The sequence below is a fragment of the Chelon labrosus genome, assembly GCF_963514085.1.
Source record: "Chelon labrosus genome assembly, chromosome: 8".
Classification (NCBI taxonomy): Eukaryota; Metazoa; Chordata; class Actinopteri; order Mugiliformes; family Mugilidae; genus Chelon; species Chelon labrosus.
In genome coordinates this window covers 18,476,863-18,500,046 of record NC_140358.1, presented here as the reverse complement: position 1 = coordinate 18,500,046, position 23,184 = coordinate 18,476,863, and the positions used below count along the sequence as shown (strand labels likewise).

At 43.9% G+C, this 23,184-nt stretch overlaps 2 protein-coding genes across 2 annotated transcripts; both read left to right on the top strand.

Moving 5' to 3' along the window:
• Window positions 1-458: 458 nt before the first annotated feature.
• thg1l (tRNA-histidine guanylyltransferase 1-like) lies at window positions 459-5,003 on the top strand. Its single transcript, XM_084550250.1, has 6 exons — window positions 459-755; window positions 838-1,014; window positions 1,098-1,267; window positions 1,360-1,448; window positions 2,734-2,841; window positions 4,636-5,003. Exons 1-6 carry the CDS (start codon window positions 562-564, stop codon window positions 4,795-4,797), a joined length of 900 nt encoding a protein of 299 aa, XP_084406376.1. The 5' UTR covers window positions 459-561; the 3' UTR covers window positions 4,798-5,003.
• A 2,299-nt stretch (window positions 5,004-7,302) lies between these two features.
• adam19b (ADAM metallopeptidase domain 19b) lies at window positions 7,303-22,690 on the top strand (the record flags this gene model as incomplete). Its single annotated transcript, XM_084550249.1, has 22 exons — window positions 7,303-7,663; window positions 7,896-8,008; window positions 8,334-8,404; window positions 14,795-14,873; window positions 14,968-15,044; window positions 16,470-16,671; window positions 16,782-16,847; window positions 18,063-18,134; window positions 18,242-18,408; window positions 18,504-18,588; window positions 18,716-18,855; window positions 18,960-19,137; window positions 19,226-19,315; window positions 19,483-19,678; window positions 20,322-20,430; window positions 20,528-20,738; window positions 20,962-21,039; window positions 21,475-21,583; window positions 21,696-21,825; window positions 21,937-22,030; window positions 22,129-22,500; window positions 22,589-22,690. Exons 1-22 carry the CDS (start codon window positions 7,546-7,548, stop codon window positions 22,688-22,690), a joined length of 2,859 nt encoding a protein of 952 aa, XP_084406375.1. The 5' UTR covers window positions 7,303-7,545.
• Between the last annotated feature and the right edge of the window lie 494 nt (window positions 22,691-23,184).

The window sequence follows — 23,184 nt, the reverse complement described above, 5'->3', positions numbered from 1 at the left end:
AATCAACGTGCCTCAATCGATTATCTTATTTAACAACACTAAAATATTTCTTTTTAACGATTGTGATTTTTTATAAGATGGCTTGAAGCAACGGACAGTGATTAACTGTCATTATTTCCTGCTTGCGCTCCGGAACTTTCTATTCGCAGAGCTTTAGTTACAACTCGGATATAATTCGGTGACGGACTGTACACAAACCAACGTGTGTAAGAGGCTTTTTTGGGTAAATTTAGATATTCATTAATAGAACACATTGTATGTCCAACTAAATCAAATACCAGTGTTCGTGTGAATAAAGAAAACGCACACTAAATCGGCATCCGAGAAGCTAACTTGCCTTTTACTGTCGAAAATTAACACCACACACGGATGACATCTATGTGTAAGTGTTACTGATGGATGTTTAACAGTAATTATTCCGTTGAGAGCAACGATTTGATGTGTGCTTCTTTGCAAATAGACTTTCATGTAAAAGTAGAGTTATTGTGGTCCAGTTTTTGCCAACATAATAGCCAGAGTAATGTGTTTGTGCTTGTTTCTTTTCTTTTCAGGCGCATCCTTATGGTGATTGGAACGGGCTGTAGATTTGGTGGGGTATTTAGGTCTTGTGTGCTCTCACCATCTGCCCGTCCCTTTACCAGTTCCGTCAGCATGGCCAAAAGCAAGTTTGAATATGTCCGCAACTTTGAAACAGATGACACTTGTCTACGAAACTGCTACATTGTCGTGAGACTGGATGGTCGCAACTTCCACAAGTGAGCTTTCATTTCATTCTGTGAGGTCATGCACCATACGTTTGATTTATTACTTTTAATTTCACCCTGTATTTAATTTCAGGTTTGCAGAGCAGCATTCATTTACAAAGCCCAACGATAACCGGGCTTTGGGGCTGATGGCCAGGAGTGCACGCTCTGTTATGGAAGAACTAGAGGATATTGCCATCGCTTACGGTCAAAGTGATGAGTTCAGCTTTGTTTTCAAGAGGACCTCCACCTGGTTCAAAAGGAGAGCCAGGTATGGATTCCTCACTTTCAGTCTCACACAAACTTCTTTTAGCGTTTGTCTGACTTTATTTTTTCTTTATGTTTCCCTGCCAGTAAGCTCATGACCCACGTGGCCTCCCAGTTCTCCTCCTCATACGTGTTTTTCTGGAAGGAGTTTTTTGGAGAACAGCCCCTCTCCTATCCCCCGAGCTTTGATGGACGCGTGGTCCTGTATCCCAGCAACCGTAACCTCAGAGACTACCTCAGCTGGAGGCAAGCAGACTGTGCGTGCATACTTTGCTCTGATTGGTTTACAAAGCCCACGTTTAGGATAACAGGTGTCGCTTCACTGTACGTGTGCTTTTGTTTCTTTCAGGTCACATAAATAATTTATACAACACGGTGTTCTGGACATTAGTACAGAAAGGAGGACTCACCACAACACAGGCAGAGGATCGCCTGAAGGTGAGAGTGAAACGTAGTCGGAAGTTAATTAATGTTTTCATTAGCAGAGGTATGTCAAGTCTGTGCAAATAACAGAATTAGACAAAGAATAAACAAAGCAGAGTTATAAGAACTCCTGCATATTTAGAGGTTATTAAGCATGAATAAAGACAATACTTTCAATTCGCATACAGAATTGTCCTCATGGTTCCAGGAACGATGCAGCGAGCAAAATCAGTGGTTCTGTCTCTCTGTGTGTACCCCAGTGAGCTAGAGAGTGCATGAAGAGAGGGAGCGGCGTGAATCTGAGAATTAAAACTATCATTTGTGATAGTTTTGTGGTGGTTAGATCATAAAGCATGCACGAACAAACACCGCCACACAACCCTGCGGCATTTGGACTTCCAAATGGCACGCTTCATACTCTCCACTGTCTTGTGACCTCTCTGCTTCACTCTGCTATGTGTGTGTTTACATGTTTATGTGTGTGTAGCTCCCCCCGGCCTCAGTCCAACAGACGCACAGACATGCATCTCTTTATATATCTATGACACAGTTAGAGAGCCCAGACAGACAGACAGGGACTGTGATGTCTGTTGGTTTTTTTAGAGTCCGGATCAAAATGTCTGGGGGCTACACACCCAGTGCCCAAAGGTTGCTGCTCAGAAATGTCTTCAGCATAAAAATATAGAAGAAAATAAGAAAATCTAAACAGAGGACACGGTCTCTGTGATAAATACCCCACCATACACTACTAGTAGGTCATCAGTGATGGTTGAAACAGACTGTATAAGCCTACGTATCCTGATTACTATAACTTTAATCCATTTATCAATTTTCAACCTGAATACTCAGATATTTTCAAACTCTCCGTTTCTTAACATGCCCTTATTATAATAGGTTTATTAATGGAAAGTCTAACAAAGTGTGTATAATAGATTTGACCAGTCGCTGTAGGAATTATTTATTGTTGTGTATGAAAATACTACACAGAATATATCATCAGGTCTGTCTCCGTTTGTGGCAGCTGCCAGGGATCGATGCAGCTGTTCTCTGGAAGTCACTTCACTCTCCAGTGGGCTGTGAGGAAAACAGCCGATGAGTTGTGGAAATGTGCATTATGGCTGCGTGTTTAGGAAACATGAGTTATTTGGAGCTCATCGGCCTGTTGTGGTTTCTAGTTGCTTCATCATGGGGGACAGAAAGAAGTGAGAAAGGAAGGTGGTTTTATTGGTGGAATTAGGCGGTAGAGGAATTTTGGTAATATTTAAATGCAGATGTCCTAACTGTGTTTCTCCTCTTTCAGGGGACATTAGCTGCAGATAAAAATGAGATTCTATTCTCAGATTTTGACATCAACTACAACAATGAATCTGCCCTCCACAGGAAAGGCACCACCCTCATTTGGGAAAAGGTAAGCCGACCAAGATGGGTTAAACCTGCGCAATTATTCCTCAGAAACTCCCTCAGATGTTGTTTTACTATCTTGGGTTTCCAGTGAAAAGTGTTAAATCTTTAAGGCACGCACTTATACATGTGTTCAGAATAACACAATTATTTATTAATACTTTAACGTGTGAATTTTCTTTGCAAAACAAAGCTTTCCAAACATATAGGATTATAGGATGTTTTCCAGAAATGTGAGCAACTTGCCCTTTTCAACATCAGGGTTGCCGCTGGTTGAGGGATTGTCTTTCGGCCTCTAATCAGGTTTCGTCCCATATTATTTAAAATTGCTGTGTCAATGACATCCCAGTCTGAAACGAAGATGATCATGACATCTGTCTTTTGACTCAAAGTTACGTCATTGTCAACAATGTCAAAACTTAACTACAATCACAGACACCGAGAATCTGACACATCGAGAATCTGTGAGCTTTGTGTCTTTGACAGTCTGTTAAGATAAGATAAGATAATTCATTCATTTATCCCACATTGGGGTAATTAAATCACTGTCTGGATGCATAAACACACGGTCCCTATGCAGTATGGACTTAGATGGCAGCAATATCCAGGTGTATCCAGGTGTATCCAAGTATAGAAAAAAAGAAAAGAAAAGTATTCCCGGTGATCCTGTGCAGCACTGCCTACAAGACAGCTCTGAGCCACATTATTGTGGAAGATAATGTAGCATGTCCCTGGATTGCTCGTAATACATCACAATACATCACAAGTAGTCAGTTATTAAGTTGAATATAAATGAGCGATGCGGTCACGCGGTTGTCAGAAGAGTTCACAGAGTATCTTTGTCATTGTCATGCACACAGCGAAGAAACATTTTTGCACAGCTGTTTTTTTTTTTTGTGTGGAGAAAACAACTATTGAAAAATGACTTGTGGAATATGTTGAGGGGAAATAATAATGTGTGTATAGAGCTGAGGTCCTCTTTGGCCAGACGAGTTGCTAACTGCCGTAGCATCGCAGTACTTTTCATTTAACTTACTGTGCAAGTTAACTGAAACGCAGCTTTGCATGAACTTAACCAAACTTATCTGGGGTTATTGTTAGTTGATTTGCATGAATTACAGCGATTAGAGCTATAATCTTCTGACAGTTATTTGAATACATCATAGAATACTGTACACAGGCAGAATGGAACTAACATGTTAACATTTTAAAACTGTTTAATCACATAAAAAACACGTTGCTATTTGGACTTAGACATCAAATGTGGAGAAGTCTGGGATACTTTTTAACATGTAGTTGCTTGGACTGCATAAATACTGATGTTGCTTGACAAAAATTAAAAGGTTATGAAACGTGCACTATGGAAGAACACATATTTAAAACAACCTCAATGTTTTAATCAGTGTATCTTCGTATCATAATGAAATGGATGGTGTGTAATCGCTGCTTGTCTGGTTTATAATAACACTTGAAGACTTTTTGCAGCAGTACGTTAATGTACACTAATCAGCCAGTTCATTAGGCACACTAGTTTGTTAAATATGACAGAGGTGGTTGACCTACGAGATTGTCTGGCTCTGTACAGCATCTAAAGTTCACTAATTAAAACATTAATTCATTCATTCATCTTCTGTAACCGCTTCTTCCTGTTAAGGGTCGCGGGTTATATCTTAATTAGTTCATACTGGAGTGGTGCATCTAGGTAGATAGGAGTTAGTACTCCCCAAAACGTTGAACTATTCCTCTAAGCCTTAGGTACCTTTTAACTCCATTAGTCAAAGTTTCCATTTATTTTATCCAGCGAGATGAAACGATCACTAAACGCATGAAGCTACCGAACGAAGAGGAGAAGGACGTGTCGGTTACACGGAGCAGGAGGAGGGTGGAGGCCTACCACTGCGACATCATAGGAGATCAGTTCTGGGAGGAGCACCCCGACATCCTGGAGGACGACAACTGCTAACGGCTCCCCTCCTGCTGTCGGAGAACTTCTCTGAAGTCATCTGACGAGAGTGGTGGATATGGATTCATTTGAGCATACAGCCCCTGCTTCATGTCAAGCAACATATTACCCTGAAGCATGAAGGGTTAAATGAGACTGACGACAACTGACTCACAACTGGAACATGTTCTTACATTGTATTAAACTCTGATCATATTTTTCACCGAGCTGGAACTTTCCTGTTTTATTTGCATGATGATATTGGTCAAACGGAAGCAGATCATTTAATAATCTTAGTATTAAGGGCATGCACAGCGGTGTGATTATAGTCTTGACGCAGGCATCTGCTTATTCCCCTGTAGCCTGGTCCAATACATGTAGCTCTCCTAAGGTTGCTCTTCCAAAAATACATCCCCGTATGATATTATGAATGGCATTTAGAGTACTATCAACCGTTCATCTCGCAGCCTGTTTAACATCTTTCCTCTTGGCCCCGTGCTGCTTTCTTCGCCGAGGGTTTTTCGACAGCGTGCGCCTATTTTCAATCTCGGCTATCCTCTTTTCTAATGCTTTAAAGTTAACTTTACAGGAAGCGTTTCCGCAAAGTGTTCAATATCACTTACAGCGTGTAGTAAGAGTAAGATTTATCGGAGGCGCAAATAAGCAGAAACCAATACCTCGACAGGAACACGCGGGCCTTGTCTCCGAGCCAGAGCACCATTTAGAGATGTGAATGGATTTGTCGGCCTGCACTGTCATCAGCGCTAAGAATACCTCACACACCCTGCATACACTCTATCCTCCTGACATGTGCTCTGTGGCATATTTATCATCGCACTTATAAATGACCGGCTCAGTATGAATGGCTGCTGGACGCTTGCAGAGGTAGAAGCCCGTACTGTATTTTGTTACTGTAGTAGGCTCGGTTACTGTCCGGAGTTCAAGCTGTATTTTTGGGTCTGTGACCTCGTTCAAAGCATGTAGCTGCTGCACTGTACTTTATGTAACTAGAAGTGATCTCTGCATTCGTCAATTTGGAATTTTATTCCTTTATAAAGGCCTGTTTGTTTTAATTTGACATCAGTAACTTTCTTTAATGAATGAATGAACGCCAATAATAATAATAAAAAAATCACATCATTGGCATTTTCTTGATTACATAAAAGCTCTTTGTGCTTAAATCAATTGGGTTGTTGACGTAGCCGGTGCATACTGTGACTCAACCTTCAGGAGTAAAGTATTCCTGGAAACCGCAACGTGTCGAGGCAAGTGGTGCAGATATTTAAAGACAGCATATGTTTACATGCCAGGTCTATACATAAGCCCACTGGGCTGCACCGGCTGGAGTCAAAGTCAAGGTTTTCAGCTGCAATATCTTCCTCTTGCTGGGAAGAACCGTTGCGAGACATGGCCAACATAACTGCACAGCCGCCATTTAGCAACCACAACTAAGCATCTTGGAAACATCCATGTCATGTACAGATGGACCAATGAGAAGTTCCACTGTTTCTGCAATCCCTGTGTGACTGCAACATCACAGGTACATTTCTAAGTCCATTTCACTCATAAAAATAAGCTAATTGGTAAAAGTAAGCTACAGCTCAGGTAGAAATTTGTGATAATAATGTCCTCAGGATTCTCTCAGATTGGGCCATAAGACTGGAAATGTGTAACCTGTTTGTAAAATCAGACTATGTTGGCTTTAAAGGATGGACTTCTAAGACCGGGAACCTTGCTGGGGGAAATGACTGAATTAAAGGAAATAAATGATCTAGGATTTTTTAGGTGACTAAAAGTTAGGATGTTCTTTTGCTTGTCATCCTTCCAACTTTATAGAAATTCTTCTGGAGTGTCCTTTTTAAGAAGTTATGCTCATCACAAACAGGCTACTCATTAAATACTCCATTTAAGAATGAGAAATATATCCTCCTGAGACCCGAGATTTTGTTTGCCATACATTTATTATTTGGGATTAGTAGAACCTAAGAATTATAAAAACTAAGCATCATCTTTAAACAGGAAGTCCTTTTTGAAGGAAAAAAATGATGTCCTCATATGTGGACATGGGGATATTACAATCATCAATGCATAACACAATGTAAAACTGTTCATTTTAATATCTGGACATGGCTGAGCAAAGACAGAATTTAAACAATGAAGTCCCAATGTCCTCAAACAAGTACTTGCAGAATTTGCGTCTCATATGATAGGCTGTAGAATTAATCTGCTATTATATTTTTATACCGACTAGTGTATTGACCCTTTGCTACCACTAGATGAAAGACAAAAGCGTCTTCCAAGTTTAAATGAAGCAGAATAAGTTGCCACAAACCTAAAACTTAATGTCCCCATATGAGGACACAGGGTCTATATGTTGTAGAGTCCTGTCCTCGGCATGTCATTGTGTTTCTGTCGCAATCGTGATTTCGTTTTGCTCACTCCTGCATCTTTTCATCACATCCTGGCGCGTCTTGCTTCAGCTCAACAGACAGTGCGTCCCTTTCTGTAACGAAGATGAAGGGGAGGGGTTGCGAGCGATACGGAGATGTGCGCCCCGCAGGCTTGCAGGCATCATCTCATTCAGAGAGAAGCCAGCAGCAGCAGCAGCAGCAGCGGCATCGGCGGCTCATCGCGATGTCACACCGGCGCCGTTCACTCCTCTGACGTGCAACACCCGGGTCGATTTTTTTTGTTTTGTTTTGTTTTTTCACCGCCGTTTACATTTATGCGTCAGTTTGGCGAGTCTGCTCGGAGCCGTGTGTTTTTAGAATGCGTCCAGGAGCGCGCAACCCTCCTCTCGATGCTGTGCAGTCCTCTCTGTGCCTGGTAGCTCTCCTCCACTGTGTCCATGCTGCTGCTGCTGTGTCTGAAGGCGGTGTTTACAGTGGTGAGTCTGGCTCTCCCTCGGAGCGATGGCTAACATTGAAATTCCTCTAGGAACAGATCGATATTGCATTGCATTTGGATGCGTTTATGTCTAAAACGCATGTGTTTTCTGGGTGTATGCACCATGTCAATAGCATTTTTTTTTTTTTTAAAGTGATACAACCAGAATCCCTTCCATGCCTTATGTGGTATTTTTGTCACATTTTCCTCACATTCCTTCTGTTTGCCATCAGGAGAAATCAGACCGCCTTCGGTGAAGAGCATCCTTGATCACGTACAGAGTTATGAGATTACTTATCCCATATGGCAGCATCCTCTCAGACACAAGAGGTCTGCCAACAAAGAGGTGAGTCCATCTGCCTGTCAGCTCCAAACCACAATGACAGTCATTTAATCTTTAGATCCAGTTAGTCATGTTTGCTTAATGATTTGCTCGGATGATAAGTAATCAATGGAGTAGACTGGGAATAGTGGTTAAAGAAGTGGACTTTGGGACTGAAGGGTTCAAATTCCCTCAACATCCATGGCTGCAAGGCTCCCTGGGTGCCTTGTAAGACTCCTGACTGCTCCAAGTCCTTGGCTTAAAAGAAAAGATTAGATTCTTCGTAGGCGTGCATAAAGCTGACCAATAAAGCTTTTACATCTAAATGTGTTTGATGTTTTCCTTGCAGCATCCTGCAGAGGCACAGGTCCTGATCTCGGCTGAGGGCCAGGAGCTCAGACTACATTTGGAGAAGAATGAGTGAGTAACCTAAATGCACTGCACCACAACATCTTTATGTTTAATGCACAGGATTAAAGCTGGTCCAAAGTCTGCAGGCTAGAGGAGCGCCTTGTTCGTATATATATATAAAAAAAAAAGTCAAGCATTTTAGACACCGGTATTGTCCTGCGTGTCCTTCACGAGACGCCCTGGCTAGTGCTGTTTATTTGACCAGATGTTAGCTGTCACATAGACGCATTTATAAGGTCAGTGCCCCCCTGGGTGCCGAGAGGGGGGTGAAGGGAGGAAAGAAGGACGGTGGTTATGGACGACAGAGGGTCGACACCCGATCTGTGTGCCTTGGGCAAACAGGAAGTGAGATTGTGCCTCATCCTGTAATCTGATGGAGCGGTTCCTGTCCAGTAACAATAGGATGGATATAGGAAAGGAGCTGAGTGTCTCACCAGTGAAGTAGATAGTCCAACAGCTCTTAGGGATAACAGGGGGGGGCTGCAGCTCTTGAGGTATGAGTGTGACAGCCGAGCCGCGGTTTATCACTTTTGGATTTGAGCCAGCGCACAAGTGGACTGGGAAGCTTTTATGAACATTAGAAATTAAGTCCATTTTTCCCCTTCGAGTCTACGCAGTCTCAGTCGTTCATTCACTCACGCTAACAAACCATGACTCCACTGTGTCTGACTGACTGCCCCCTGAGGGATTTGCCCCCTGCTCTCGCGGCCCGGCAGGTGGTCACGCTGCTAGATTTCCTCCTGGGCAAGGAATTTTCATCAATCACAAACTGTCTGGGTACATGTGTGGTACATTAGAGAAGGAGTGACAGGAAGTTAGATTTGATAGAACAGAAAAAAAAAGGGGCTAACTGGTAAAAGACATAACCACAAATTGTTCTTAAAAAAAAAAAAGAGGAATTACGATGCTGTGGGAATAAATTAAATTCCTCATAAGCATGAAAAATATATTTTGTAACAGTTTTCGTGAAACTTGTCATCTTCCTAGAACAGGAAAGATGTGAACATTTCTTCATTTGTGTCAAATCACTTCTGCTACAGTTACAGTTAGAGTGCACAGTTGTGAAACATTGCTTTGTTGAAACGGTAGTATTAAATTAAAGTAAATAAAAAAGTTTAAAACGGCTTATTAATATTGTTTGTTGTTTTTATTGACTATTAACTTAAGATTTTTCCATTAATCCACTAAGGGACTGTTAAAAATACGACCGTTTCTAATCTGCAAATTGGAGGATTGAGAGTTTTATTGTGAGTTTCAGCTCATTGTTCAAATTTCTGGCTTGCAGTTTGTCTTTTTTGGTCGACTATCAGCGCTTACAGAGCATCTCTAGTTGTTGCCTGCTCTGCGTTTCTTCACGACCCTGACGCAGGCTACGAGCCAAAGCGCGTCAGTCCATTAAGATAAAATATTTGTATATACTACATGTATAGCTGGAGTTTTGACCTCCTTAAAGAAATACCAATACAAGTTGCACCCCCTCCCCTCTCCTCCCCACCACAATCACTTGTCAACAGTCCCTTACTCTGTGGACTTAATCAGAGAATCCTCCCTTACTGCGTTGCTATTTTGATTTGGTCCTCTGTTGGTCTAATGTGGAGACGAAACTCTGTATGTGAGACAACGGGCCGGGCTGGGGAAGACAGCAGCTTGTGTCAGCCAAGATTAATGTCTGATTTTGGAGAGACGCCAGAGAGAATTCTGCCAGTGTCCAAGCCCTGTCTCCTGGCTACTCCCTTGTGTCCTTGTTGCACCCAAAACTGTGTTGCTCGGGCAGCAGATAAGGGTGAAGCCAAAGTAGCTGTGAGACGGTCTTGATCCTGTCTGTGTTTATCTCCCTGCAACGTTTCACATCTATTTTTCTCCAGCTGTCCTCCTTTTAATCCTCGTCCATCTCACGCACTCTTCTCTTAACGTACCACTTCGTGAAATCTTGGAGGAAGACAGACCTGTGGAGTTTTGCGAGTCCCCGTGGCCATCATTTATGTCCTCCCTGGTTGTGGTGGTCAGTGTGTGTGTGTGCGTGTGAGTCTTTTTTTGGTTCGTTCTTCACTGATGTGTGTACGAGTGTCTGCCTGAGCTTTTATCTTAATGAAAGGCTGCGGTGCACACGCAGAGTGCCGGGCGTTCTGCGTGCTGACTCAGAGAGCAGGAAAAGATGTAAAAACAGAGGGAGAGGGGGAGGAAGCGGTGCAAGAAAGTGAGTGATGGAGCAGGGGAAAGGGTTGAGGTGAGAAAAAGTCATGGACAGAGGAAAGCAGGCGACAGTCGGGGTCAGTCTGGGTGTGAGTTATATCCCTCTGGTTCAGACGTGAATCGTGTGGATATTCTTGCATCCTCCTCTGCATGACTTTCTCTGCTCTTCTGTTTAATGCCCTTCCTGCACACCCTTAAGTGCATGAACCTGAATTAAGCACTCCCTTGGGAGATGTACACAATAATGTTTCTCCTTTCTCCCTCTCCTGTAATCTTGTCCTCACCTCGTATGTCTTTCCGCTGTCCGGCTTAAAAACGAGCACCCCCGTTCTTTCCCATTCCCTTCGCTTCTCTCACCTCGGCTGACATTCCCCAGGGCTCCAGCACAAATATACGTCTCCCACAATCCCTCTGGGGGTCGGGCTCTGGGAGACCGCGGCCACACGCAGACAGATGACACAGAGACACACTTATGCGCGCACGAGCGCGCACACAGCACCCGAAATGAACACAAACAAGACTTAAAGCTCGGTGCTGATGGATTGCAGGTCTGAGCCGGGGGGACGCTTGTCCTTATTTCCCTTGTGTGTATGTTTAGTCTCACAGTGGCGCGGTGTCTGTCTGCTCAGATGTCTCAATCTAGGCCTCTGTGTTAGCCCGTGTTCACACGACGGAGCGTTAGCCTCCCTTTGCAATAAAAACCTCTTCATCATCCGTTGCTGAGCGGTGCTTTGACTTTGCATCAGCCGTCTCTCTCCCGCTCTCTGTCCGTGTGCGGTGATGTCATCTGATACTATGAGAGAATGCAACCCACTGACCCTAATGCATTACCCAGCCCCCCCCACCCCCCCTTCACTATCTTCCAAGTACATTAGTATTACTCCCCCACCCCGTCTTTCTCCTCCTGAGTCTGAACCAAGCCTTTGTCCAAGCCTCACGGCCAGACAGTCAGCATTGCGCTCCTCAATCACAGCATCTGTGTGGACGCTGGACAGCATCCAAACACTGAGTGCTCAACGCCGTCACACAGAGGTCTTCAGAGCCTTGATTTGAAAGCTGTCACAGTGTTTGCCAGAATACAATTAGGCATAAAGCTCTGACGTGCTCCGAAAGCGTTAGAAGTGTTTCACTCCGGTTGACTCGAGGCCTGGCAGTGAAATCAGGTCCATGCCACCCACCGCTGGACATGTTACGATGGAGATAAAGATCGCGAAAGAGTGTGTCTGTGTTTAACCGGGGGGTTTTCCCAACTGTCACTGATTAAAGGCTGCCCTTATGTTCAGTAATTGAGGTGAAATGACAAGTTGAACAATTGATTGTTTGCCCAAAATACAACTCATCAAAGGGTATTTTCTATTATCATTTATCCAGCAGGAATGTTAAACATTTTTTAGTTGCATTTTTTAAATTATAAGAATTGTCTGCTTTTATGAGCAGTAAAATGATTATGTTTTACTTTTGGTTGGATGCAAGAAGACATTTCAAGGTGACACCTTTGGTTCTTGGTGACTGCAATGGAGTACATGGATATTCACACACAACTTCAACTGGTCCTCTTGTTCCAGATAATGACAGGCACAGCTATCCTGCATTCAGAGGCAAATGCCAACAAAGTTTGTCGACCCAGTGAGGATATTTTAAGTTTAAATTAAGAATAGCAGACTCTCATGGGTTCAAAAAACACATACAAATACATACAAGCCCACCACTTTTACTGTATCACTCTTTCTTGTAACTGCGCACCACCCTACAAACAATCTGGGGCGTTTAAAATGAAACTCATCAGTTTGGTGATCACACCTGTTGGTGGTTCTTGTGGTGTTTTTCTTTATGTTCGCCTTATTCACCTTTCTTTCCGTTCAACCCATGGGTTAAATATGGAACGCAACATGCCCTGCCTCAATGATTTATGCAATTAGCTGATATTAAACGGTTACGTTATAGAAGTCAAATCAAATAATAGGGTGTTACGCAGTTAAGCCGTAAGCGTGCTAAACCATCAGTGTCCCAAGCTGTGGCAAATTCATGGCTAGCTTTAGACTTTTCATGTGAATTCATGGTGACGTGATTATCCGTTAAACGGCAACTATATAGCCTTGTTAATAGCATGTTGTGTCTGCATGTCACACGCTGGCAGGTTACCTAGCCATCAGTCTACTAGAGTACACACAGCGTTATCCCACAAGGAGCAGTAAATCAGCGCAGGAACAGAGCTGCTGACTGGCATGTGAGGATGAAGGAAGGATGGGGAGTCGTTACGTGTTTCCCTCATGGAAGAAGTGATTGCTCTTCTTGTATAACAACAGTGGAACAGCAACGGGGTGAAGTTCAGTCAGTCATCAGTTATTCTGCCTGCTAAAGCGACAGGGGTGGTAACGGAGATGAGAGGAGAGAGCGTGATGGGAATATTCAGGAAGCTGGCGAAGCTGGGAGACTAGAGGAAGGCCAGATATGAGTGAGGTTAGGGGGTCAAATGACAACACAGTGGGGGTCACCGCGTTTAGGGCGACATCAGAGCGGATACATTACCACCGACTGATCATTTTTAAGTCCCCTCTATGACTTATTTTGCTCCTCCCAGTGATCTGTTACAAGGATGAAGCAGCGGTATTCTGTCGTTGGCTAGAATCAACAGGCTGTCATTGTTTCAAGAGCCTTGTCTCCCTGAGGGCATCTGATGGGACAGAAAAGAAAAATCCCCATCTTCCCTTCATTTGTCTTCATTGTCCTTTAAAGGAAAGACATTTAACATTTTGGGAAATCTGCTGATTTGCCTTCTTAAAGATGACTGTATCATGTCTGTACGAAATATGAACCCTACAAATCCTCTGAAACTGAATTCTGAAGTCACGGCGACCAGCTAAGATTCATTTTGCACATCCGCCCCACCGCTATGAAACCAAAATTGTCAGAATGAAAGTACTGGCAGGCAGTTTTGGTGCGCCTTGACAGAATCAGCCTACAACTGTCAGTTTATAGGTTTTTCATGAGTTAGCCAGGTCCTGTCTGACTTTTTTGGCATAGCATTGTTTAACTTCAACTTAGTGTATTTCACAATTTTTAAAATATGAATTCAACCTGTGCATGGCAACCCGATGGCCAAGTGACTGGGGCAAATACAGATGACGGCAGAGACAGTTCAGATAAGAGACAACTTCTAAGAAAGGAAGTGTTTAAAACTTCCTACAGTTATAGTGGGTTATATTTGTGCATGTTTTTCCCCTGTCCTCTTCTGCATCTTCCTGTCTCTGTGCCTGTCCCTTTCAAAATAAAAGGAAACAGCATTTTTAAGAAAACACGTTAAATAAATGAAAGCACGCCTTTAATAATCAGCACCAGGAACCGTGAATGCACGCAGCTTCCTGTGCACCTTGATTTCACGGCAGCCGCTCCTGCTGCTGCTGCTGCGAGTTTGATGGATCTGAAGTCGACCCAGGGAGGAGTGATGAGAGGAGATTTTTGAAAGATGGCGTAAAAGAAAACCAGCTGCGAGGCGGACAAAGTTTATGAATGAAGACAGGAAGAAAGGATTGAGACAAAGCTGGAGGGAGAAAGGCAGGAACGCAAGCATTAATACTGGGTCCAAAGACACTCCCTCAGATACAGCGCATACAAACAAATGGAGAAGGAGAGGAAACGTATTACCCAAATAAAATTAATGCTCCTCCAGACATGTGCATGTTTCTGTGATTTATCAGCCTCTCCAGCGCAGTCGGCCTTGTGCACGAATTGAGAAATTTTGGTATAGTAAAGGAAAAAAAAACTGGAGCACAGTGGTAAATAATAGCCCTGTCAAACAAATGCGGTCTGGACATACCAATAACTCTCAGCATAGGGAACTTATCAACTCCTTCAGCTATACTCTCCAGGAAGTGCAAAGGATCAACTGGGAAAGGTACATATGGGTTTTATTACAACCATTTTCCCACAGTCTTCTTTGTGCTTTCTTATCTCTGAAAGAACCTTTGTCTAAACCTTTAAAGCAGTTTGGCTTTATAGAGTCTCCTTGAGAATGAATGTTTTATGAGCTGTGGGCTGCTGGAGAGAGTCTGTCTTCCTCTGTTTCCCCTTTTCCTTTAGCTTTTTTTACCATTTTATATATATATTTCTCCATTACGCCTCCATATTGTGGCTGTTTCCGTAGATTAAATGTCTAACACTATATATGTTCTTGTCCCTGACTGTTTTTTCTTTTGCTTTCACCAGGCAACTTTTGGCCCCTGGATATCAGGAAATATGGTACACCCCCGGTGGAGCTCGCAAGACCTCATCCCCTGGCAACACTGTGGGTCTATGACAGATTTTGATGATCTTTTAAGTTGAATTACTGTTTCCCTAGACTAGAGAGCTGTGCGTTGAGTCGTGATTTTGTCTTCCAGGGACACTGTTTCTACCACGGCGAGGTTCTGGGCGTGGAAGGTTCCAGCGTTGCAGTCAGCACTTGTTCGGGACTCAGGTATGGGAAAATATTTATAGCTGTTCCCTGTGGTGAAATAAATTTCAAACAAAACTCTCTTTGTGAAGACAACTCCTACAGTTAAGAAAACGGAGCAGGACTTTTTTTTCCGAGCTTTAAAGTTTCTTCAGCTGAGAGAGAATAAGACGGGCGGAAATGTTTTTGCGATACTCATAACAGGAAGTTAGCCGATAGAGATTTGATTGTGCAGTGATAATGTTTAGATAGTTCTCATCTGATGTGTTTGCATGGCTGTCTCTGCGAATCATCAAAGCTATTATGCCATTAATGCTAATTGTTCAGTCTCTGTTCATCTTCAGAGACGTGCAAACAAAATACAATTAATGGATACAAAGCACTTGCCTCACTGTTGTCAGACTCCCCGAGTCTGCAGTACGTGTAATAGGTGGTTAGCTGCTGCTGAGCATTTCTTATTTTGCTAAATCATCCTTGTGGATACCTTGAATTTCACACACACATGATGTCAGATAACTGAGGAAGTCTGTCTGTAACCCAGATACTAATGTTATATGCAAGTAGCTAATGCAATAGCTGATAAAAAGTCAGATTACAATCCAAACGAACAATGGCAAGTCTGTCATATTTCATAGAGTCTGCATAATCATTTGGCCTGATCTCAAACCCTGGATGAATAGATAAGCTGATAGGAAATAGTTGTGCATCTTGTATCTCATATAGTCCATTAGGTTAGTAGGTCATAGGCTCCGGAGTTGGTTCATCGAGTACAACTCAGTGTGGAGATCCTGTGTTTTCTCCTGCTGTGGCTCCAGAGCGGCTCCCTGCCAGAGACGCTCAGAACGGAGAGGCGGAGGAAGAAGCAGCTCGCACTGACAGAAATCGTAGCCATATGTGTGTTTTTGTTATCGGGGTCATTGCTCTGCTTGTGGAGGAGTGAGTGAGTGAATACATCTTCCCACTAATGTAGAATCTCTGCGAGAATGCAAACGCAGCATAAAGAGGCATTGACATGGTGGGCGCCCAGATGTTTTCTGCAGCTGCGTGACCTGCTGCTGCGTGTGCAGATCGGGTGTCGGCGTCTGTGCTCGGGAGCGGTTTTGCGAGGGGGCCAGAGGATTGTGTACTCCTCTGTCTGCTCCAGCGGATCTTCCTCTGTAAACAGCTGTAAATCACCTGAGACGGGCGTCCATCTGCTCCACCCTTTCATAAAATGAGCTAAATTAAAAGCAAAAAATAGAAGCGTTTCCCACGTTTTAGATTAAAATAGTGAGCTGTGATTATTTTTGAAAATTGCATTTAGTATTACAGTTACAAGAAATGACCGGGGTTATATAAGGACAACGTTTGCAAGAATGGTTGACAGAAAGACAGCAAGCACTAAGGCGCACGTTCATTTCTTTAAGCTGATTGGATGGAACCATCAGTCGTGCGTTGTTGTTTCCCCAGGGGACTGATATCTCTGAACACAAGCGTCAGCTACCTGATAGAGCCTCTTCCTGTCACCGCGGATGCTCAGCAGCACGCCGTGTTCAGAGCCGAGAGCCTCCGTCTGCCCAGGGGTCGCTGCCTGCATCACCATGGCGACGAGGAGCAGGAGGGCGGGCTTAATGAGTTCATCCACGGAATGATGTCACCACGGAACGTGAGGGTGAGTTCAGGCGGGGGGGAAAAACAACACCTTGATACCCTTTGCAAGCTTTGCAAAACAGTGATGTCTCTGATCATTCAATATTCAAACTGTTCTGTTTCCTTTTTCAGGTGAAAAGGGAAATGAGTCAGAATATGAAGTACGTAGAGCTTCTCTTAGTGGCAGATAAGGCCGAGGTGAGGAAGCTGGTGTGGATGTTCTCATACATGGTCATTTTATTTTTTTTTGTATTATACCACTGAATGTGGAAGTGGTTTATGTGGCTGTTCGAAGAAAGTTCAAAGGAACAGAGCATAATTTTTATGTCTGACGTACACCAATCAGCCACAACATTATGAGAAATAAATAACATTGACCATCTTGTGACAATACAATGTTCTGCTGGGAAACTTTTGGTCCTTAGACATGTACCACCCACCTAGACCAGACAAGGCACCCCCACTCCATTGCAATGACACTCCTTGATGACAGCAGCCGGGGTGCAGCCTGACACAGGCACACACACACAAAAACAGTTCGAAACAACTAAAAACAAAAAAACATGAAAAACAGCACAAGGTGTTGACCTGGCCTCCAAATTCACTAGATCCCAGACTAGATCCCTCAACCTAACAAAATCCTGTTGCCAGACACCATAGGACACCCTCAGAAGGTCCATGTCCATTCTCTAAAGCAGGGGTGTCAAACTCATTTTAGTTTGGGGGCCACATACAGCCCAATTTGATCTAAAGCGGGCCGGTCCAGTAAGATAATAGCATAATAACCTATGAGTCCATTTGTTTTAGTGCAAAGAAGATCAAGTAAATTAGGAGAATGTTTACATTTAATGAACTACCCTTCAAAAAAAACAATGAAATTTTGTAAGAAAAGTAAGTGCAATTTGAGCACATTGCGGTGTGCTGTTTAGTCCTGGGTCTCTGTGTTGTGTTCTGTCCACTTCTCCTACTAAAACAGTGGATACATTAGGGATAGCAGTTATTTTCATTAAAAAATTGCAGTCTTCTATGTAACGTGGCAAATTGGAGGCACAAAGGAGACCTACACAATATTAGGTCGTTATGCCTGATCGGTGTATATATAAATATATATATATATATATATATATATATATATATATATATAGAGAGAGAGAGAGAGAGAGAGAGAGAGAGAGAGAATGCATTTCTTTCACTAGTGTACCTAATAAAGTGGTGGGTGACTGTATATCATATGTTTTTACCTTATACAGTTGCTGATGGATCTAAAAAGTACCCATCACTATTTGCAGAACTAGCAAAAATAAAACTCTGATTCATGTCCTGTTCTTATTTTAAGTGTGGGTATTCACCATTTTACATATGAAAATGTGTAGCTGCAGATGTGGGTGACAGTGTGGTTTATTTTCCTTTCAGGTTGAGAAGCACGGGGGTAGCCTCGAGAAGACCAAAGAGAAATTACTGGAAGCGGCCAATCTGGTCGACAAGGTGTGAAGCATGACGACCTCAGACACACATCCATCACACCTATTTTTATTCACGACTAAAGCCGTTTTGTGTCCGTCACTCTTCCTGCCTCTGTCTACTGCCAACAGTACTATAAGGCTTTGAAGATCCGCGTGGCGTTAATCGGCCTGGAGGTGTGGAGCAGCGAGAACATGATCACCGTGTCTGATAACCCGCACAGCACTCTGGCAGCATTCCTGTCCTGGAGACGCAAACAGCTCCGCGTTCTCCCTAACGACAACGCTCAGCTCATCACGTCAGTGTCTCCCACTCTCTTTTTCATCTCCTGCTTAGTCTGTCCCCCGTGCCCCGTCCAGCTGAACTAATCGCCAGTGGCATTTTTGTCTCCAGGGGAAAGCCATTCCAGGGGACCACCATCGGGTTGGCACCTCTCAAAGCCATGTGCTCCGACTACCAATCTGGGGGAGTTAACACGGTGAGAGACAAGCGAGTAAACGCACATCAATCCTCTGCATGTCTTAGCTGTCCAAAATAAATATCAACTGAGACTCTTTTGCGTCGGTTCCAGTTATCTTATGTCAACTCCTTCCTCTGTTGAACAGGACCACTCAGAGTCCGCAGTCGGTGTCGCCGCCACCATGGCCCACGAGATGGGCCACAACTTCGGCATGAGTCACGACATTACCGGCTGCTGCCAGGCGAAAGCAGAAGACGGAGGCTGCATCATGGCCGCCGCTACTGGGTACGGTGCATAAATGCGACAACATTAAAATAAATTGCAGCCGTTGACCGAAAAAAGGGAAACGATGAACTGTGAAATTTGACTCTTCCTTCCCTCTCCCTCAGGCATCCATTTCCACGTGTGTTTAATGACTGTAACCTGAAGGAGCTGAAGCGCTACCTGAGCTCCGGAGGAGGGAAGTGCCTCTTCAACTTGCCAAACACCAAAGTGATGTATGGAGGGCGGCGGTGCGGCAACGGGTACTTGGAGGAAGGAGAAGAATGTGACTGTGGAGAAGAAGAGGTCAGTGGCTGTCTGTATACAGTTTATATGTTTCTCTTGATGTGTTTTCTTTTCTATTACTCCTGACTCTGCTTCATCTTCTGCGTAGGAGTGCACCAGTCCCTGCTGTAATGCCAGCAACTGCACCCTGAAAGCTGGAGCCGAGTGTGCCCACGGAGTCTGCTGTCATAATTGCAAGGTACTCACATTAATCAGATGATCATAATCGTGTTCATCTGGAAATAGCAAACCAAAATTAGTTTTGGCCTTGCACAAATTCACCCTGTATCATCCTCTAACACTTCAGAGTCAGATACAAGTTCTTGTTTTTCATTTCTCTCTTTCTCTTCGCCTCTCGCCGTGAAGCTGAAAAGCCCAGGCGACCTGTGCCGTGCTCCCTCCGGGCCGTGTGACCTGCCGGAGTACTGCGACGGAACAGCGGAGTCTTGTCCTGCTAATTTTTATTTAGTGGACGGTACATCGTGCGCAGGCGGGCAGGCCTACTGCTACACCGGCATGTGTCTGACCCTGGAGCAGCAGTGTCGCTCCCTCTGGGGGCGAGGTGAGTGAACTGGATGCTGCAGATGAGCGTAAATGATTTAATCACATACTGTATAACATATAGGCTTAGAAAGGTGACATGTGTTAAACGCATTCTGATAAAACAGCGGCACTAAATCACCCTTCATGACTTTTCTGATGTTCAGTTCATATTACAACAGTGTAGGAAAGGTGTACCTAATGAACTGGCAATAGAGTGTATATTCTGGGCAATTCTGAACATGGTTGCAGACAACAGGGCTACATTTGCAGATCACAGCAGAATCAGGTCCTTACTTTGTTATAAGAGTGCCTGAACCAAACAAGCTGTGGTTTCTTTCCTTTTCCGTGGTCCATAGAATTGGATGTACTGTATGCAAGGGGTTAAACATCAGGTGTTCGAAGCAGCTTGACGGAGTTAAAGGTGAGTCCTCAGTGGGCTGCAGGATTAGGGACTGTTATTGGACAGTGTCCATATTCATGTTGTGACAGAGCCTTCCTGGAGAGCCTTTGTAGTACCACAGGAGCCACGCAGAACAGTGAGGGAGGCCATCTGGTCTCCATCAGGTGGCCACGTAACACACTGTGCCTGCATGTTTGTGTGTTTTTGTGCGTGCACGAGTTTTCATATATTTTTATAAATTTTCTCCCTCTTCGAACCACAGATGGTCACGTGGCCCCTGACCTGTGTTTTAAGAAGGTGAACGTAGCTGGGGACATGTACGGGAACTGTGGCAGAGATCTGTTTGGGAAATACAGGAGCTGCAATGACAGGTGAAGAAGAAGAAGAAGATGCTCGGCTAGCACGCCCAGTACACTTTCCTTCACTTCTTTCTCAACTCAAGTGTATTTATATTTCCTCTTGTGCCAGGGATGCCATATGTGGGAAGATCCAGTGCACAGCTCCAGTCTTCAAGCCCATTGAGAACAACGCTGTTCGCATAGAAACCCACGTCGTTGTGGGCAACAGGAGAATTCAGTGTCTGGGAACGCACGTGTACAAGCTTGGGGACGAGGAGCCGCAGGGGGACACTCTGGACCCTGGCCTGGTCATGACGGGAACCAAATGTGGTGATGACTCGGTGAGGCTCTTAAACAGACGTGGCATTTAGCATGCACGTAGAGATCTACGTGAAAATATAAGAAAGCCGAGTCTTTATTTTTAATTTATTTCCATTAAGTAAATTCCACCTCTCCTTTCGAATCACTATGAAGAGCATCACATTAGTGAAAGTGGATGAGTTATTTTTACTCTAACAACTCCTGTGATGTTCCACCACTCACACCCACTTCTTATTATAACAGATATGCTTCAATGGAGAGTGCCGCAATGCATCTTTTCTCAGAGCCGACGAGTGCAACGCCAAGTGCCGCGGACATGGGGTAGGTTTCTATGCGCCACGGCCGGGATCGTGGTGTGATGGATTTCAGGACGTGCGGGGAGGATTTGGCTGCCTGCCTGTTATTATGGAAAGAGGGCAACCTTGGCAGCGGTGCAAGAACTATTCAGATCACCTAATTAAAAGCTGCAACACAGCAGTGTGAAATAATAGTGCAAGGTAAAAGTCTAGCATTCAAACGTAGCAGGTGGCAGGACGGTTCCTTCCTCTAAGTATTTACCTGAAAACTAATCATAGTTGGATAAATGTAGCAGGGTAAAGTGTACGCACATTTGTTCTGCAATGCAAGTACAAAATATAGTAGCAAAGGTAAAACTGTATTTTAATAAGCCTTTACATTGCTTGGAATCCTTCAGTCGTATGTCAGCTCACTTAATACAAACTGAAATATTGTCATTCGTCTCTGTTCTCTTCCCAGCTATGCAACAACAACCACAACTGCCACTGTGATCCAGGCTGGGCTCCACCTCTGTGTGACCAGAGGGGGTCAGGAGGGAGCCTGGACAGTGGACCTGTCATCAGCCACAGTGAGACGCAGGCTAATGTTTTATTTGCCTAAAAATGAAAGGAAACTGAAATATTTCTTTATGATCATTCTATTTTCTGACTCTTGCCTTTTGTTTTTTAATATTCCCAAAGACAGTCTCCTTCCAGTCCTGCTTGTTCTCCCCCTGGCTCTCTTTGTGGGTTTGGCTGCTGTTGGACTTTGGTGCCGCTACAAACATATACTCCGTCCGCTGAAAGCTTCCGCCCCACCACCAGTGCCAAAGTATGTAATTGTCGAGAAATGCTGATAGTTTGTTTTAGTTTGTAGCTAAAATGTTTTGATATCCAAGGCTTCGTGTTGGGTTTTTAATTTTTGTTTATTTTTCATCCTCAGTTTTCCAGTCCAAGTTGAGGAGAAATCTCCGTCTGCCAACAGTCACGTCAGCGGTCATTCCAACCCAACCTTCTTGCTAAAGAATAAGGATTTGGTAAAGAAGCCTACAAATATAATACAGAGATGATGTGGCTGTAATGTTTTGAATAAAAGGAAGTAATTCCGTTTAATTATGTGTGTGATCGTCCACAGGGGAAACCTTCTCCCCGTCCGAGCCCGTCTTGCCCGGCTCGGCCCAGACATGCTGGCGTGCGTCCAGCGGTGAAGCCTCCTCCCATACCAGCTTACGCCGCGGCGCAGAGAGAGCAGAGGCAGCAGCCCCAGATCCAGCCCGCGGTGTCTCCTCAGAGGCAACACTCTCCTCAGGACTACACTCCCCCTCCTTTTAAATCTGCCCAGCTCACTGCGCTCAGACCGAACCCGGCTTCTTCACCGCCTTCAGGACCTCCACCTTTACCTTCCCTGGATTCCAAAGACCAGTCACAGCCTTCAGCGACACCCAAACACCGACCGGACCCCCCAAACAGGCCTCCACCGCCTTGTCCTGTCAAAAAACCATCAGTGGTGAATGCATTTCATCTACATTTTCATGTAAAGCCATGTGTGTACTTTAGTGAATGTGAAATGTCTAACTTGTTATGTATGTATGTAGGAACAAAATCATGTGAAAGGCCTGCAGGTGACCACGAGCGCCCTGCAGAAAGGAAAAGCTGTTTTGGCTCCATCTGCTGGACAGAAAAAGCCAAACAGGTAAATTGATATGTGTTTTTTTTATTTAAATAATATCTGTCAATAGAAACTTCTCAATAACTTGACATTTTCTTACAATTCTTCTTTCTAGAGACTAAACTAAGAGCTCAGGGAGGCAATGGGGACCACCACTCACATCCAGGAATGGACTGCCTCTGTCTTTTTTGCAGCTAGCTATAAATAGTGGCACTGTGGGATAAGATTAATACTTGAAACTGTATGTACACTGATGTGCATTGAAGGGAAGTGAGATTATTACAGGCGGTTACACACACACACACACGCGCACACGCACACTGTATGCTTTAAGTTTACAGTTTAGGCTAATCAGTGAATCTTTCCTACATGTGTCTGTTTAATTCGCCTGATTTAAGTGCTTTTTATTTTATTTTATTGTCCCAGATGTTGATGGAAATGTGAACATTTTTCCATGAGTATTTATTCGCAAAGAGAAATGAATGTTTACAGTGCAGCCAATGTAACAAACATGGTGCCTCT